Raw genomic sequence first — 15,438 nt, 5'->3', positions numbered from 1 at the left:
GTCAGCACATATACACTGGTCTCATTCTTTAGAATGCCTTGCCTTACTTTACTGATGCCAAGCCCTTATGTTTTAGATTCTAGTTCAGTTTTTTTTCACATGTATTAGCCCATTTATTCCATAAAACAACTCTCTCAGGGTGAGGATAGGACAAGTGACAACTCCATTTTACATAAAGTTTAGATGATCTACTAGAAATTTTGTGGCTAATTGCATGTGTCAAGTCTTGGATTCACTCATAGGTCAGCTGTATGTGTGAAAAAACATTTAGATCCTTGACACTCAGCTTACAGATTAACCGCATTCAGAATACTATTTTTTTTGTGGTGCTTAGACATTTAGGAAATATATATGATGTATGTAGGACACCTAGAATCTGATAATAAATTTAATTTAAGGTATACATCCCTTTTGCTTTATTATTTTCTATATTGAAATTTTTGGCATTTTAATTTCCTCAGAACAACAAAATAATCATCTTAAATACCTTAAGATAAAGTGAATTAAGTCAGCTTGTAGCTTTCATTATAATGTTGATACTTTTGATAGTTATCTGAAGTGACAAAGTTTGTCAGCTAATTGGATTTCTGGAAATGTTAATGGGAGCCTTTTAGTTAACTACCTCTATTCAATTCCCTCTGGGATCTGTTTCCTACCTAGAATATAGTGCCTCTCTCTCAGTACTCTTTATTGATTTCCTATAACCCTGGAGAGAAAGAAAAAAGCAGGACAGGATGAATGAGGAGCGAGGAACGTGAAGCAGGGCGGAAATGAAAGTGTATGAGCTGTGGGGAATTCATCTCCATCAGGAGTGAGAAAAATAGCCAGGAGAGAGCTGTTTTCAAGAAGTTGTATATTTTGGAGTTAAATCCAATGTCACCCATTCTAGTTCTGTGACTCTGGGTAAGGTATTCTCTTCCATACTTGTCAGTTTCCTAGGATTCCCTAATAGGGTTATGATGAGAAGTAGTTATTTAATCCACTTAAAGTATACTTGGCTCATAGTAAACATTTACTATTGGTTGTAATTTCCAGGACTTTTAGACTCAAAATTGCAAGAAAAGTGTCTCAAAGTCTGGATGAAGTGAAGTGACCATATAATTTATTGTCCAGGCCAGGATGCTGTTAATAATTATGCTGGGACAGCAGATATAAGGCAGGATTTATGGTTTCCCTCAGATGAAGGTATCTTTGCCCCCCAGACATGACTGATTAAGGCATCTTACCTTCCTTTTCAGCTCAGTTTAGCCTCTGGACTTTGACAAGCCAGGGAGCAAATCATTCTTAAAAGCTCTTCTGCGCACACGCACCCTGCCCACCCCCCACCCCACCCCACCCCAAAACACACACTCACACTTACTAAACAATAGAAGAAATGTTATTTTTTTCTTTCTAGGTAACATGTTCCCTTACATATATTTAGAAAAAATGTGCAGTATTTTTTACTCATGAAATAACCTGATAGAGATACTTGAGTTCTTACAGTTGCCATAATCTAAACAAATAATTTACCACAGCTTTCTTTAAACAGCTAGGCCCCTTCATGCTTTTAGGTGTAGATTTTACTCACTCTTTCAGCTCTCAGCACGTGCCAGGTACAGTGCCGCCTTGGCAGTGAGGATACAGTGGTAAACATAATATATTTGGGTCTGCCTGGAAGTTGCTTGTGGTCCAGTGAGAAAGACAATCCAATAATGATGGGTGACAAATAGAGCTCTAGACTCAGATCGCTGAGATCAAGGCAAAGTACAAGGAGCCCTACAAGTACTCAAGAAGTCCTACCTGGCCTGGGAAGGAAAGGAAAGTTACCTGCGGAGGAGAGCTTTGCTTAATGCTGAAGAGGAGTTGAAAAGGCAAGATGGGGAAGAAGCTGGAGGGAGCCTGGCCTCCTAGGAAAGAAGACCCGGTATGAGGAATGCAGAAAACTAGGAAGTGTTTGTTTTTAAAAGATCACCTGGCTGCAGTTTGATCACACACTCTACCCCTTGCCTGCAAGCCCTTTCATCCCTTTTTCTTGAGATTGGATGCCATTCATCCAGGCTTCCCCCTGTGTTCCCTAGGCTTTTGCAGTTGTTTTATAACACATATCACGTTGCATTATAATATTTATTTCTGTGCCTCAGAGGTACTTTAGGTCAGGGAATTGGTCTTATTTATTGTAAGATACCTAGAAGAGCACGGTGGCTTCTCCCCGCTCCCCAGATTTATTTGAGTATTCACTGTGTGCCTGGTACTATGCGCTTTCTGCTTGTGAAGGTGGCACAAGACAGGTGCTGTCCCTGCTATCACGGAGCATGCAGTGTGACAGAAGTCAGAATCTTGAACTCTGGAGACCATTTTCCTTCCGTGCCTTTTTTGCAGTTGTGGAACAGAAACTGTGAATGCCTCAGTGTTAAGAAGCCAGGCTAACATAAATTGAATCAAATAAAAGATAAGGACCCCTAAAGTCTTAGTGTAAACCATGAGGGAAATATGGCTTGTAAAAATGTGATTTACACATTAATCCTCGTGAATACGTCGTAGTAACAGTAGAGTGCTCCTGTAGTGCTCTCACTTCCTGGTAGTGTACTTGTCAGGTTGTCATGTCCACGTCATATTGAAGCTATGTGCTTCTCATGCCACCGCTCCCATGCCCCTCTCCTGTTACAGGGTTGACAGGGAGGCAGTGCCAGTTCCGCCAAAGAGAGCAGTGATTGAAAATAGCAGTTAGTAGAGTGACTGTAGAAGGTTTCCAACAGTTCCTGCTCACAAGGGACTTGCCTTGCCAGTTTGTGTGTGGGGGTATGTGTGTGTGCAGATTACTGATTAGAAACAGAAGACAGTTGTCCTTGGCAAGAGAGAGGGGAGAACTCCTTGCTGGCTTCTAGAACAAGGAAGCCATCCTTCCAAGTTTACTGTGTGAGTTGTGTCACCTGTGAGGTTAAAATGGGGCGTTGTCTTTCTGCTGTGTTTCTCTCTCATGAGGTAAGAAACCCTTCAAAGTCACTGCCTGTCATCTTATATTTGAAACACAAAACACATGGCCACAAAAGCCAAGGTTACCGTCCAGCCTGACATGTAGTCAGAATGATTTCTGCACCGTCCTTACCAGGGGGCCACTTATGCACACCTGAATTCTTTTCTGGGGAAGCAGCCATTTCCAGCTCTTACTGTTTCCTTCAGATTTTTTATTATTATGCTTATGCTGCTCTTTCTTGATTTTTAAATTTTAGACATCCTCTATCAGTCTTAGTAATGGAAGAGGAGGGTTTAGCTTTCTTGCATTCTCTTGGTCCACTGCCTCCGCCTTCATATGTATCACAATTTTTAGTTACTTCAGTATCTAATGTTCATGTTTATATAATCATGGCTGTTAAAATATTATTAACCTGCTGAACCAATTAGTATACAATAATCCTCTTTTTTTTTCTTGTAAAGTCCATTAACTGTCTCTCTCATTGGTTTTCTGAGTTTCCTATGTCTAGCTCACTCTTCATTCCTAAATATCAACCATAATTTTTCAATCCCTAAAAATTAATTTCCCTGTCCTAAGCAGATACATCAGTTGATCTTGTCAGTTTCATTTTCTCTGGCAGATGTCCCTCTGGGGCCCTGCATTCTCCAGCGTTGGTCAGATATTCTTCAGGCTTGCTGCGCAGCTGATTCCCTTTGCCTTTTTTTTTTTTGCCCCATTTCCTGGATGCTTGCCTTCCTCTTTCGTGGTTTGCTCATTTATTTGGTAGAGCATATCCTCCTGTCACTTCCTGATAAAAAGGGTGTGTGGGAGGTAAAATTTGAAACTCTTCATGTCTAAAAATATCTTTATTCTCTTTTTCATACTTGACTGATTATTTGTCTGCTGTAGAATTCGAGGTTGGAAATCATTTCACCTTTGAATTTTGAAAGCATTGCTCCTTTGTCTTATGGCTTCCAGAGGCAAAAGCCATGAGTTTTTGAAGGTCTTGAAATTATTGAAAATTTTGATGCCACTCAGTCCTTTGTATGTGAACTGTTTTTTCTCTCTGGAAACTGTTCTCTTTATCCCATGTATTCTGAAATTCTACAGTGTACCGTGGGGGTGGGTCTTTTTAAAAATTATTCACTGTACTGAGTATAGGATGGACTCTTTCAACTGGAAGTTCATATCCATCAGTTCTAAGAAGATTTCTTAAGTTATTTCTTTGAAAAATTTCTCCTCTCTTCTTTCTCTCTTTTCTCTGAAACTCTTGGTCCTCTAATTTTCTTACCTTTTGTCTTGAATTTCCCATCTTTTTTGATTCTAGTTTCTGAGAGATTTACCCAACTTTATCATCTAGCTCTTTATATTTTTATTTCTACTATAATTTTTTAATTTCCAAAATCTTTGCACTGATTTTGCCAATTTGTTTTCTAATCATGTTCTGTATGATAATAGTTTTTTTTCACTGAGGTTTTATTTGGTTCCTTGGTTCTGTTCCTTTGAGTCCCTTTACTCTGTTTTGTGCTCTCTCTTTTTATGTTGAACATTTTCCTTAAATGTATGGTGATCCTTAGTTGTCATTTTTATTCAAGAGTGCAACACTAAGAAGCCGACTGAGTGGTCTGTATAGTGGTGGGAGGAATTTGTAAAGGATGGGTCTTATATACTCTGTAGAGGGTGATTGGTCAGGAACCCACTTGCTTTGTTGAGGAATTCCCAAAAGTTAACATCTGTTGAACCTTTCTGTGGAGTCATTTGGTTTCTGCCAGAAAGAATCTTTCAACCTTCTGTCTGGGGTTGAAGGGTAGGGCTGTCAACATTCTGGAAGCCAAGTGGGTGAACAGGCTGGGATCTCATTCCTTCAGGATGTAGACTTTTTTTTAGGGCCTTTGCTTTCTGTACAATGCCTCTTCCTGGCTTCTGCTATTCCTAATGTCCCTGAGTTTAGAGCCTACCTGGTTCAGTTTCTTCACAGAATAAATCTACCTTCTCCTCCCTGGGTGCAGGTAATTGTCTGCTGGCTGCCCTGATGTGACTGGAGACCTGGTGATCTAATGCCTTTTTATACAGAATTTATATCAAGTCCGCCTTTTCAGCCCCTCCTCATCCCTGATCTCCTGTGCTACCTGGTACCTCGAATCCCTGCATCTTTCCTGGATGTGTGTGTGAATTGGCATAACCTTCTCTGGCTACAGGGATTAACTTTTTCAGCTCTGCTAATTTATCTACTTTTCATTTTCCAAAAAATTTGACATTTTATGTTCACTGTTACCTTTCTTCTATTCTTTTTCTGCTTGTTTTTACTCTCATTTTAATGAGTTTCAGGAGTGAGGAGAAATCAAAGTACATGTTCAATTTTTCCCAGTTAACTAGAATTTCTTTGACATTGTTTTGGGTGTTGCTTATCTGATTGTTTCATGTCTAAGTTTTGTCTTTTCCCAAAGATCACAAGCTTCTTTGACAATGAGGATGGTTTCCTGGGCTCCTTGTTATCTCTCCTTTCATCCTCAACAGTTAAATATGTAGAAAACATTTTGTAAGGATGTGTCAAATTCATTTGAGTAAGATGAAGTCTTTTTAAAATTAGACTGACTTTGGACAGTGTTTCATTGTGTTGGAAAACTGCCAGTCCTTCCTGAGGTCCAGAGATAAATCTGCCTTTGCAAGGATAACCAGAAGAGGAAAACAGTGAGGGCCTTTGGCAGAAAAAGGCTGATGAGACAAACTCCTGTTTAGATTTAATGAAGAATTGATGGAGAGCTGCCCAGAACCTCTCTTCCCGCTCAAGTTCATTGCCATTGCTCCCTTGTCACAGGGTCAGTGATGGAGAAGGCCCTTTCCTGACTTGATACTCTGAGAGTCATTGACTTCCTGAGAACGAGTGTAGGAGGAGACCCACAGAGCTCCAAGTTGTTTATTCTCAACAGTCAAGGTCAAGAGCCTGAATAAATTAGAAGGAACATGCGTTAGAAGTCAGACATGGAATTTTGTTCCAGTTCCACATTAATTAGCTGTATGACAATCAATAAGTCATTTGAACTTCAGTTTTCTTACCTGTAAGATGGAAATTACAGCATGTACTTTCCTACTCTATAATATCATCGTAAGGGTCAAATAAAGGTAACATACATGCATATGAATATTTGAGCATTGTCATTTTAAACCAACTGGTGTAAGCATGGCGTTTTAGACTCTGCCTATTGACTGGATGTCTGCGCATGGGAGTCCAGATTCATTTCAGCCTCTACTAATCCAAAGCCAAACTCCCTTTGCCTCCTCCCCTTCTCTCCCCTACTTGACTCTACCACAATCACAAAACAAAGCAATACTGGTTTTCCTCCTCAGTTTTCTCTCACTGGCCACTGAACTGTTCAAATGCACACCTCTGTCACCCCCACCCTGCCCCATTTAGTCACCAGATCCTGTCTTTTCTGTTGACTCTATCCCTTTCTCTCTGTCCTCCTCACCACAGCCTTCATTCAGGTCCTCACTTTGTGCCTGCATTGCTAACTTCCAGCTTTGCTCCCTGGATGTAATCACACACTTCTTCCAGTCTGTCATCTACACAGATGCTTAGCATGATGATTTTTTTCCAAAATCTGAAATATTTCAAACCATCTTAACAAGCATGGTGAATAACAGATTCACCATCTAGGTTCCCACCTCCCAGCTGTCAACAGAAGGATTTTTCTAAGACATACTTCTGATTAGTCCCTGCTTAAAACTTTTCAGTGGCATACAGGACCCTTCATGATCTGGCTCTGCCTGCCTCTCCATCCATGCATTCACCATCGTGCTCCAGCCACTCATAATTTCTTGCATTTGCCCCAGTTTGCTGAGACTACTCATGGGACCTTGAATTTGGGTTTTTCCTCTTCGTGTCTTCTGCCTGGCTAATTCCTTCTAAGCTTTAAAGGCTCAGCTCAGGTATCTCCTCTTCTGCAAAGCCTCCCTTGTTCCCATTTCCCCATGAGCTACGCTTTACATGCTTCCTTCCCAGAATGCCGCACACTGCACTGTCACTTGTTTACTTGTCTGACTTCTCCCTACTCTCAAGGGTAGAGACTGTGTAGCACTGCAGCGAATGGAAGATAGGGCATTGACATTTATTGAATTGAGCTTATTTGGACACTCTGCCAGTCCATTGAGATGTCATTTTTTGTCTGTATAAAGTAAGCAGTTAAGTGACTGGGCAACCACATGAAGCAAGCTTACAGCCAGTGTGGAGCCGCTGTAGGATATCATCTGGTCCTGATCCCATAGAACGGTCACAGGTGAAGGTGGGCTGGCCACTTTGGGTCCAACTTATGGTTCATCTGTCTCTGTGTTTTATGTACAGACATCTCAAATTCTGTATTCTTCCATGTCCCATCGAGAGACTGTTGCCACTTCTAATGGATACTGGGTAGCAGGTTTGTTATACTGAGTGGAGACCGTGTCACACTGGGGTAGTAGGTTGGGAAAAACCGAATGTTAGAAGTTGCCAACTGGTGGTCCTGGGCCAGTTCCTTCCATAGTGCTATGTTCTTGGAAACATGAGGGGTTCCCTTAAAGGGCTTAAAGTATATAGTATGGATGAGCAGCATAAAGAATCCACTGTGTTTCAAGGTCAAATATGATGAATACAGTGGTGAAGGTGCAGTAGATGATTTGGAAAATCTGAGGAGGGTGAGACTAATACCAGCCAGCACAGTGAGAAAAGGTGTGTGGATTCAGGGGACCTTTGAGCAGGGCCACTTTCTGTGCTGAACAGCATAAATGTCACAGTATATTTTATGCTGTTCTTATTTGATTCATGGAGACTTCACTTTTACCCCATATGTTGGACTGGTTTTTGCTAGATCTGAAGAGTGATATCCAAATTTAAATATGGGTATCAATGGACCTTTTAAATCAAGTAGGAGGAACCCTGAGTCCATTTCACAGACTTAATGTTGATCATCCTAGTTTGGATTTTAGGGTTTATGCCTCTTTCTCATGTTTTGAAGATGTTCCCTCTCTTCTTCAGCATGGACTTTGTATCTCCTCTGTTTTCTTCCACTGGCCTTTAGCCTAGACCCTGGCACAGTAGATACCCTGTGGCCGCTTGCTGAACTGAGCTCACCTCGGTACGTTTGTAAAGCCTGATCCCTGCAGGCAGCGCTCCCTGCTCCTCCAGGCTCTGCAGCCCCATGTCAGGCACGTTCCTCCCCAGGGTTTTTGCATTTGATGCTCTCTGCCTGTCTCCCTCAGGCACCCACACTGTCCATTTCTTCACTTTAATTGGATTGCTGTTCAAAGGTAACCTTCTTAGAGAGGTTATTTCTATGAGTACCTTATTTAAAGTGTTACCCCTGTCCTATTTCATCCCCCATATTTGTTTTATGTGCTTCCTTTGCTGCTCTGTGGGACTTACTGCCACCTGGCATCATATGGTCTCTTTGTTCACTCACTCTCCTTCCCCCTAGAACTGGAGTTCCATTAGGGCAGAGACTTTGTCTTTTCCCATTTGCATCTCCAGCCCCTGGAACAGTGACTGGTGCATAGAGGGCACACTTCACGTATCTGTTGAATAGGCATGTGAGTGACCCCACGAGGGGAACCTCATTCGGCACCTGTCTCACCATATAGAGTGGGCTGTGTCTGTATGGTCTGTTCTTATTCATCAGTACCTCCAGATCTGGCGTGCTACCTGCCATGTATAAATGTGTAATCCATTTTTAAATGAATGAAGAGAGCCCTTGGAGGTAGGATTCCAAAGCCACAGGTTCTCATCAGCCATACTCTTCCTGGTCCCCTCCAGTGTCTTGAGATACTGTCTCAAAACAAGTGATTCTGAGTCACAGAAGGCAAGGTTTGCTGTGCTTCAATGCCATGTCCATACAGATGGGTCGCTGTGACACATCTTTAGCTTCTCAATCCTGTGCTGTTAAACTAGCTTAAGCCAGTTTACTTCTAGTTTCCATGAGCCATTTAAGTCTTAAGGAGACTATCATAGTAGAATTTACAGATGCAGAGATGTTAGAAAGCTTAGGTGACTGATTCAAGGTCACATAACTGGCAAGTGCCCGAGGCAAGTTTTGAAGTTAGGTGACCTTCAGGGTTAGTCTGAGGGTTTTTTCTGTAGGTCAAGAGCAGCTATTGCACTTCTGCACAATCTGTATAGGTTAGGCTTTGTTTAGGAATCTCTTGGACCGTTTCTGCTTTTTTTTCCTGGTTCTCTGGGTACACTGTGTTCTGCTTTTGTTCTTCAGTGAGCAGCGCTTTGGTCCTTACTGCTTTAGAAAAACCTAACAGGACAACTGTGATAGGGAGGAAGACCTAGATTGTAAATAGCTCTTTTCTTGGGCTGCGAAAAAGGAAGAAACTTGTGTGGAGGGGAGTATCACTACCATTTTGTCTGAAGCTAAAATTCCAAGCAGGGGTTATAGTTCTCCATTTTTGTTTGCTTTATTTAATGTATTCCCCATTCCCCCAAATTTCTAGATGGACAGTTAGAGGAAATGCTAATTAGAGAAAAGAAAGGGAAAAGGCTTTACCAGTTGGAACTGTTGCAGCTTTATACAGGAAAGTCCTTATCTTTCGTAATTGTTTTGAGGTATTTTTAGTGCTGGTGTAGGATAGCCAAACTTAATCACCTCTAAACCAGAGACACAGAAGTAAAAGTTAGAAAATGAGGGGGGTGGGATGGGGGGAGGGTATAGCTCAGTGGTCAGGCACATGCTTAGCATGCAAGAGGTCCTGGGTTCAATCCCCAGTAAGTACCTCCATTAAAAATAAATAAATATGGGACCTAATTAAACTTACAAGCTTCTGCACAGCAAAGGAAACCATAAGCAAAACAAAACGACAACCTACGGAATGGGAGAAAATATTTGCAAATGATGAAACCGACAAAGGCTTGATCTCCAGAATATATAAGCAGCTCATATGACTTAATAAAAAAAAATCCAATCCAAAAATAGGCAGAAGACCTAAACAAGCAATTCTCCAAGGAAGAAATAAAAATGATCAATAGGCACATGAAAAAATGCTCAATATCACTAATTATCAGAGAAATGCAAATCAAAACTACAAGGAGGTATCACCTCACACCAGTCAGAATGGCCATCATTCAAAAGCCCACAAATGACAAATGCTGGAGAGGCTGTGGAGAAAAGGGAACCCTCTTACACTGTAGGTGGGAATACAGTTTGGTGCAGCCACTGTGGAAAACAGTTATGGAGATTCCTCAAAAGACTAGGAATAGACTTAACCATATGACCCAGTCATTCCACTCCTGGGCAGATATCCAGAAGGAACCCTACTTCAAAAAGACACCTTCACCCCAGTGTTCACAGCAGCACTATTTAAAATAACCAAGACATGGAAACAGCCTAAATGTCCATTAGCAGATGACTGGATAAAGAAGATGTGATATATTTATGCAGTGGAATACTATTCAGCTTTAAAAAAAAACAACAACATAACGCCATTTGCAGCAACATGGATGTTCCTGGAGAATGTCATTCTAAGTGAAGTAAGCCAGAAAGAGAAAGAAAAATACCATATGAAATCGCTCATATGTGGAATCTTTAAAAAAAAGAAAAAAACATAAATGCAAAACAGAAACAGACTCAGACATAGAATACAAACTTGTGGTTGCCAAGGGGGAGGGGATGGGAAGGGATAGACTGGGAATTCAAAATTTGTAGATACTGACAGGCATATGTAGAATAGATAAACAAGACTATACAATATAGCACAGGAAAATATATACAAGATCTTGTGGTAGCTCACAGTGAAAAAAAAATGTGACAATGAATATATGTATGTTCCTGTACAACTGAAAAATTGAGCTCTACACTGGAATTTGACACACCATTGTAAAATGACTGTAACTCAACAAAAAGTGTTTAATAAACAAACAAACAAACAAACAAACCTATTCCCTCCCCCGCCAAAGAAACCCCCATAACCCCTCTCCAAAAAAAGAGAAAAGTGAATGATGGAGGGCTTGCTCAGTTCTGCCTTTTTGTTACAAGCAAGGATCTTTAAACCTTAGTTTTAAGGTAACTTTGGGACCTGGATGGCGATGATTGAAGAGCTAGCAGGTTCCTGATGGAGCAGTCGGAGCTGACAGACCTGTGCTCCCAACTGCTTTAACTCATATTAGTATTTCCTCTTTCCCAACTCCTGTTGGTTCATTCCGGTCACTTTGCTATTGTGTAGAGCCTTATATGACCACATATTACCTTCATCTTGTCATCAGGTTACACCAAAAAATCCTTGTTTGGCCAGGTGCCAAGAGCACCATAAATGGGAGTTTGAGGTCTGCCACTGATTTGGCTTGTAATTTGGGACAAATAATTTGTTTTTGGATTTTAGTGTCACCTCTTTTATAATAGAATGATGATTTTTTTGTCTTGTGGGGCAATTTGAAGATAAGTATGAAAATTGTACCTTCTAGATTTTCCAAATCTGTTTCACTTTCCATCATTTTATTCATTGTTAAGTGCAAGTATATAATTTTTGTTTTAGGAAATGAGGTACAAATGTAACAAAGAGGTGTAATTGCTTTTAGCTCTTTGTTTGGAAGGTGCTGTAGGAATCCAAGCCTAGTGGAGGATGGGGAGACCAGGAAGTACCTCGAGCTCCTTACCCTGTCATCAACTTCCTTGACTAACAATGAACAAAAAACCTAGCTCTCAGAGTATGCATATCCTCTCTTTTCACTTAACATTTATCATAAGGTTTTAAGCATAATACCTACATGTTTATTAAAGTGACTCATAACACATCTATACAACCATTTATTATTAACGTTTTGGGGTTTTTGGTCTTTTCCTTGTGCATAGGCTCCTTCCCCTCTTTAAAAAAAATTATAAAAACAGTACTACATAAATGCATTCTCACTGTAAGTGTTTTAAATAGTGTGGTTGAGTACCGGACAGAACATAAAAGTCCCCCTTCACCATTTTGCACATGCTTCCACAGGTGTGTATGTGTGTGTACTTGTAACACTAGGGCTCATATTTCGTATATTATACAATGACTTCTTTTTTTCACTAAGCCATAGCACAACATGTCTTGGGAAATCTTTTCATGTCAGGACACATAGGTCCAACTTGTTCTCTTTTCTTTCATTTGTTGTTGTTAACAGTTATGTAATAATTCATTTTATGGGTGTACCTGATATTTAACTGCCTACCTATTGGTGGACATTAAGTTTTTAGTTTCTACTCTTAGAGTGAAGCAGTTCTGTACAAGTATGTACCTTTGTGCACATGTACAAGTGTTTCTGTTGGATAATTGCCTGAAAGTGGAAATGCTGGATCAAAGTGAATGCCTATTTTTGGTTTTGGTGGATGTTGCCAAATTGTCTTCCTAGGGAAATTTGCCTATTTAAACTCATACCAGTGGTATTTGAGAGTACTTGTTTCCCTGATCTTTACAAACACTTTATAGCGTCATTATTTTCATTTTTTGTCAGTCTGATAGGTGAAAAGTGGTATGTGATTATTTTAACTTGCATTCTTCTAGGTTGTGTTTCTGTAGATCTGACTTTGTCTGATTTCTGCCTTTTAGGAATCTCTCAACATTGCTAGTCACCTGATAACACTTTTTCTTGTTTTCTTAGGCTGAATCAATCAGTCTTGTCTGTCTGTCTGTCTATTTTCTATCAGCTCTCTGTGGTGTAGGGTGGGATTCTTTTACTTCACAGAATTTTCGACAGGAGATGGAATAAACTTGTGCGCTCAGTCCGCTATCCTGATAAGTGTGTCTCATATATTTTTCTCTACAATATTTATAGTTTTTTTTTTCTCTTTAGCATGGTATTGTAATTTCTAGTCTGTTTTATCACAAAGTGGTATAAATGGTATGTAACATTCTATGTGTCTGTACCTTAGTTATCATAATCATTTCTCTATTGATGGACTTTTGGGCTATTTCCAGAATTTTATTGTTATAAATAATGCTGCTTCTAACATCTGAATATGAAGGCTCTGGGCCCAGATGGTTTTACTGGTGATTCTTTATAATTTTAGTGTTCTATATCAGTGATTCCTGAATATGGAATTAGGTAGTTAGCTGCCCAGGTGATCTGTTACTTAAACCTAACACTAATATCACCCCAATAACAATAGCACAAAAAGCAAAAACTTTAGACCAGCCTCACTTATGAATGCAGGTGTGAAAATCCTAAGTAAAATTCTGTCAAGTAGAATTCATTGACATGGCCATAGTAGATAATGGTCAGATAAGGCTTATTCCAGGAATGAAAGAATGGCTCAGTGTTAAGGAAGCTATTGGTAACATTTAGTTGGTTTGGTATGGAAAACTATGATTTTATCCATAAATGCAAAAAATGTATTTAAACAGTATTTCTAATACATTTTAAAAGAAATACTACAGATTGTCTGCCTCAGACTGCCAACAACATTAGAGTCATTCTCATCAAAGCAAGGACAAAACAAGGCTGGCTCTACTACTTATCTTAGAAGCTCTGGCCAGTGTAGTAAGGTATGATACAGAAATCAGAATTAAGGCTTTGAGGATTAAATGAATTGACATTTCAGTGTTCCTAGTATGGTGTTTCTGCTTCGAATAAGGCACTCAAATGATAGATTCTGTTGTTATTCTTTTCTTAACGATAAGACATATTCACAAAGGAAAAGCAAAATTGTTTCTTGCATCTTAACACCTGTATCCTGGTGCTTTTATGAATGTGGGTTCTTTGATCCTAGTTGAATTGCCCTGATTATCTGGTCTATGCTGAGGTTTCTCTTAAGCCTTCGGTCACCAGCATTAGAAGTGGATGCTCAGTATATATAATTGGCTGAGTGGTTTGGTTCAGTGTTATTTTTGGTGACCTTTCAGTGAGCTGTTCTTACAATCCTAGAAATATTCAGAAGCATGAGTCTCAGACTGAGTGAATAATGCAGTTACCAGTGAAGAGAAGGGTGCAGAAAAACAAGCTATGAAATGATAATGTCTTGACACTTGACTCCTTGTTCAGCAAACCATTGTGTGCCTACAGTGCTGTGCATTTCTGTAGTGAATAGCTGCTATCCTTTAGCAGGAGACATGTGTAAGTAACCAGTTTGCTTAAACACCACACAGAATTCTTTTCCAAGTAGCTGGCTGTCTCAAAATTTGGTTTGTGACTTCAGTATTTTTTTTTTCCCTATAGCATCTGGAGAGGGCCAAATGTGAACTGTGTTGACAGTACTGGGTATACACCTCTGCACCATGCTGCTTTGAACGGCCATAAGTAAGTATTAATGTGCTACATTCCTGCCCCACTCTTCAGAACCCAGGCCTTTGGGTTGCCTTTTTTTTTTTTTTTTTTTTGCTTCTTGTAAAGGTATACTAAGCAGGGATGCTGAAGAACAGAGAAAAATAAACTTAGTCTATCCAGAATGCTTGAGTTTCTCTTTAGTGTATAATTTAAATGTCCTTCCCCACCCCAGCCACAAAAAACCTTTAACCAGAGGTTAAGTTTTACCTTTTCTTTTGCTTGTTCTTCTCCCCTCTGAAGTGGGGCAGTGCCATGCAGTGATCTGAATATGAAGATCATATTTGGGGTGGCCAGATTGTAAAGGGGCTGGATAATCTAGTAGGTAACCAGGCCCTTTATAAACTGAAACTGGATCGAGCAGTCATGGGAAACTTTCTTTCTGTTAAAGTAGCTATTTACTTCTACTTGCCACTCTTTCCTCATAAAATTAACCTTGTAGACCACAAGAACCATTATAAAGGGAAAAATATATAAATCATATGGCCTATCTAATTCTCTTAAGCATAGAGAGATTTTTAGGATTTGGGTGGGATTTGCAGGGAAAGTTTTCTGGAGAAGGTGTGCTTTGGCGGAGGGTTGAGAGAAGACGCAGGTTTAAAGGATTCAGCAGCCCAGTAAGGGCACTGCCCTTCAAGTGAGGGCACTGCCCTTCAAGTGAGGGAGACTGTGACGGCTGAGAGAAGCAGGCAGAGCCATGGAGTGCAGTGGGTGGATTTGCCAGGAAGGCTGGGAACCAGAGTGTAACAGAATAGAGGGTGTTAAGGAGGGTTTGAGGCATAATAATAAAGGAGATAAGCAGTAGAAGTGTAGTTTTTATGAAGAAAGATGATTGGAACCACTTAGATTTTTCTGAGCAGGGAGCAGGGCCCTCACTACCTTGGGGTGTCCTGTACACTTGTCCAATATTTGACCCAACCTGATTGACTCCGATGTGCCAGAAAGAAGTGATGGCTGTTTCCTTCTACTTTAAACTTTCCTAAGATATACTGGATGTGATCATTTTCTGCAATGTGGCCTTTTCTATAACCATCTTAGACAAAGCTAACAAAATATCTGTAGAGACTACCCCCCTTAAATAGTGGGGTAACCTGAATTACAGTGAATCTCAGACTTAAATGACTATAGCTTGTTAGCCAAGTTCATCTCCAGATGCTGTTTTTATTTACATTGGGGATTTTCTTTGACCTCACATGCGTGGGGATAATTATACATTTGTATCCGCTTAATTAGTGGTGTCACC

General features: G+C 40.2%; 1 protein-coding gene across 8 annotated transcripts in view; it reads left to right on the top strand.

The window, feature by feature from the left end:
- ANKS1A (ankyrin repeat and sterile alpha motif domain containing 1A) overlaps positions 1-15,438 on the top strand; it is a 176,029-nt gene that overhangs the window by 56,664 nt on the left and 103,927 nt on the right. For all 8 annotated transcript variants that reach the window (XM_072945203.1, XM_072945208.1, XM_072945206.1 and 5 more), the window contains exon 2: positions 14,091-14,171. In XM_072945203.1, the coding sequence (XP_072801304.1) occupies positions 14,091-14,171 (81 nt within the window). The remainder of the gene's footprint in view (positions 1-14,090; positions 14,172-15,438) is intronic.

The sequence above is a fragment of the Vicugna pacos genome, chromosome 20 (genome assembly GCF_048564905.1).
Source record: "Vicugna pacos chromosome 20, VicPac4, whole genome shotgun sequence".
NCBI classification, from domain to species: domain Eukaryota; kingdom Metazoa; phylum Chordata; class Mammalia; order Artiodactyla; family Camelidae; genus Vicugna; species Vicugna pacos.
Note: the sequence above shows the minus strand (reverse complement) of the source record. Positions and strands in the feature narration are given on the sequence as shown.